This window comes from Squalius cephalus, assembly GCF_949319135.1.
Source record: "Squalius cephalus genome assembly, chromosome: 21".
Taxonomy (NCBI): Eukaryota; Metazoa; Chordata; class Actinopteri; order Cypriniformes; family Leuciscidae; genus Squalius; species Squalius cephalus.
In genome coordinates, this window is record NC_137142.1 from 14,581,883 (window position 1) to 14,584,659 (window position 2,777).

At 38.0% G+C, this 2,777-nt stretch overlaps 1 protein-coding gene across 1 annotated transcript; it reads right to left on the reverse strand.

Annotated features, from left to right (window-relative positions):
• Positions 1 to 216: 216 nt before the first annotated feature.
• On the reverse strand, positions 217 to 2,460 carry LOC307149410 (G-protein coupled receptor 4). The gene is made up of 2 exons (XM_079855709.1): positions 2,329 to 2,460; positions 217 to 1,594 (listed from the first exon to the last, which is right to left on the reverse strand). Exons 1-2 carry the CDS (start codon positions 2,409 to 2,411, stop codon positions 574 to 576), a joined length of 1,104 nt encoding a protein of 367 aa, XP_079711835.1. The 5' UTR covers positions 2,412 to 2,460; the 3' UTR covers positions 217 to 573.
• Positions 2,461 to 2,777: the final 317 nt, after the last annotated feature.

The window sequence follows — 2,777 nt, forward strand, 5'->3', positions numbered from 1 at the left end:
AGAAACAAGTGATAGCATATGTGAGCAAATGCATTTGTAAAATAACGCGATCATCAACATTATACAGCCTATAAATCAAAACTGCCTAATGTTACAGAATAAAATGTTGACCCAGGAAGAGGTATAGGACTGTGATGATTAATTAGGACTGGACGTAGCTTTAAAAAAAAAGAAAAAAAAAAAGGTTTTCTCAATTTTCTTAGCTTTTTTTTTTTTGTGCTTAAAATGTTGCTTTTTTAATGAAACTTACCAACATTCAAGTGTTGATAAAAAAAATAATGCATTAAGCTTTAGAATAAAACGTTTTTTGCTTTTTTTTGTTTGTTCTTTCTTTCGATACATTGCTTGTTCCGATATTCATACAACAAAATATTCTGGGGGCCATGAAATGTTTGTGAAAATGATCAGAAATGCTGGCGGTGACTGGCAACTTCTTTTTTTTTTAAACGCTATTGGGGAAAGAGTTAAATGATCACTCCACCATAGATCCTATTATATGGCCTCATGAATTTGGTATAGTTTCATAGTTCTTTGTCCAAATTGTATTTCAAATATATAACCAGGGGTAAATCTTTAATCACAGTCTTGACTGGAGCATGTCGGTTTCTCAGTCCGACATGATTTGGTCCTCAATCTCCTCAGGCAGGGCAAGTAGTTCCCAGCCGTGTCACGGAAGTCTCTGCGGAGAAAGATGTAAAACACAGGATCCAGCAAGCTGTTAAGGCTCAGAAAGCCTCGTGTTAACTGATAGGGCACAAACACAGCCTTCTCCCAAACGCACGCATTGCTGTGTATCAGCAGTCCGACGTACTTCACACAGCCGATGAAATGATAGGGCCCCAGCACCGTGACAAATACAGCCACCAGAAGGGTGAGCAGAGCCCTGATACTCCTCTTCTCCTCGGATAAAAGCGAGTTGATTGCCATCAGTGAGCGGACGGTCTCTCTGTGGAGACCAACAATGAAGCTCAGGGGTATGATGAAGGACACAAGCAGAGTAATCAGCCTGTAGGTGATGAAATTACCCTCTGAGGGATACTTCTCGATACAAAGAGTGTAATTTTCCTGCTTGGGAAAGAGCTTGTCAAACGCGATGGTAGGTGGCACCGCAATTAGTATCCAAATGGCGAGTGCTATCCAGCGGGCAAACCTCAAGTTACGCAGATGCTTGAAGCTGAGAGGTCTGGCGATGGCCAGGTGACGCTCTAGAGCGATGATACACATGAAGAAGATGCCCGCGTAAATGCTAATGTAAAAAATCAGACCCATGAACTGACAACTCCGGGTTCCGAAACGCCAGTAGTGTCCGTTGGCATAGTAGTCTATCCATAAAGGCAAACTCAGGAGTTGAACTAGATCTGCGATCAGCAGGTTAATGACGTACACGGGTAGAACGTTCTCTGATTGGATTAATTTGTAGAGCCCAAAAAGCGCCAACAGGTTCAAAGGGGTGCCAATGATGAAGAAGATTCCATACAGGATGGGAAGGAAGATGCCGTCTTGACTGAAGTCGATTCCGCAAGCATTTCCCACAGCTGATGGGACGCTCAGGTTGGTGAGGGCACTTGCATCGAAGTGGTTCTCCATCTTTTGGCTATGATGGAGTGGCATTCTGTTATTTACATGGTTTTGAAGCATATTCACAAAACAAATAAACATTTTTTTTTTTTTTTTTTTGCTACTGACAAGCATTTATGTAACAGTTTCATCTGTAGTATAAACTAAATTTATGCAGCATTATGCATGGGAAATTCACATTTACAGAACAAGTATTTCAAACTTCTGTAGGGGGAATTCACTATGAATGAAATGCAGAGTTTTAGTTCCCACTTCACATGAGGAATTACTGTATATAGCCTACAGTAAATCAGAAATATGTAATGGCACAAATATGCCCACGAACTCAATGAGTTTGAATGCAATTTGCATTGACATTTACATTTACAACTTACAACTTACATTTATGCACTCAACAGTTGCTTTTATCTAAAGTGACTACCAAGTCATCCAATCTATACATTTTTAGAGAAGCATACTTGTTTACTTCAATCGAAACCCTTTGGCATAGCAAGTGCCATTTTCAGCGTAGAGGAACTGGACTGGAACTATATAGCATCGCTATATAGCATAAGCATAATTTATATAGCAAGAAGGCAGGTTTTATCAAAAGAAAGATTTATCAGTGATTTAATTTAATGTGGTAAAGCACTATTGGGAAAATAAAAGTATTTACACAAGTGGCAAAACTGTTTAGTGAATTTGCTATTGTAAATTCTCATAAGACTGATATCTTAAATAAATATGAATAAATGATGAAAAATGACTTACCTTAAAGATTCCGATAGAAAACTTAACTGCTGCTGACTTGAGAGACAACCCAATTCACCACATTTGCCACAGGAAAATATCATATAATTCAGGAAATAAAAACTGAGGACTTCACACTCATTCAGTGTGAATGAGTTCAGCCACAGATGCACATTAGCACATGACTAACCTTGACTCACGTATACATGAGGAAACGTGTCAGGAGGATGTGATGTTAATTATTGCAGAGGCTTTACCAACATTTAACCAACTACACATACAAACATGTCTAAAAAAAAGACATTTGAGCCATACATCCATGTGAAACATACACACATACATGCATACATAAATATTTAACTTAACTTAACTTAACTTACCTTAAATTAAATTTGAAAACTTTCCAAAAAAATAAAAATGCACTCAGTAATTTGTGTTTGTAAAAAATGTGTTTTTATTCATCCATCAAA

Excerpts from the sequence above, each read along its gene's own strand:
- LOC307149410 (XM_079855709.1), bottom strand. The coding sequence starts at position 2,411 with ATGATATTTTCCTGTGGCAAATGTGGTGAATTGGGTTGTCTCTCAAGT. Across the intron at positions 1,595-2,328 it reads TTTCTATCGGAATCTTTAAG|CCAAAAGATGGAGAACCACT; the intron begins GTAAGTCATTTT and ends ACTCCATCATAG.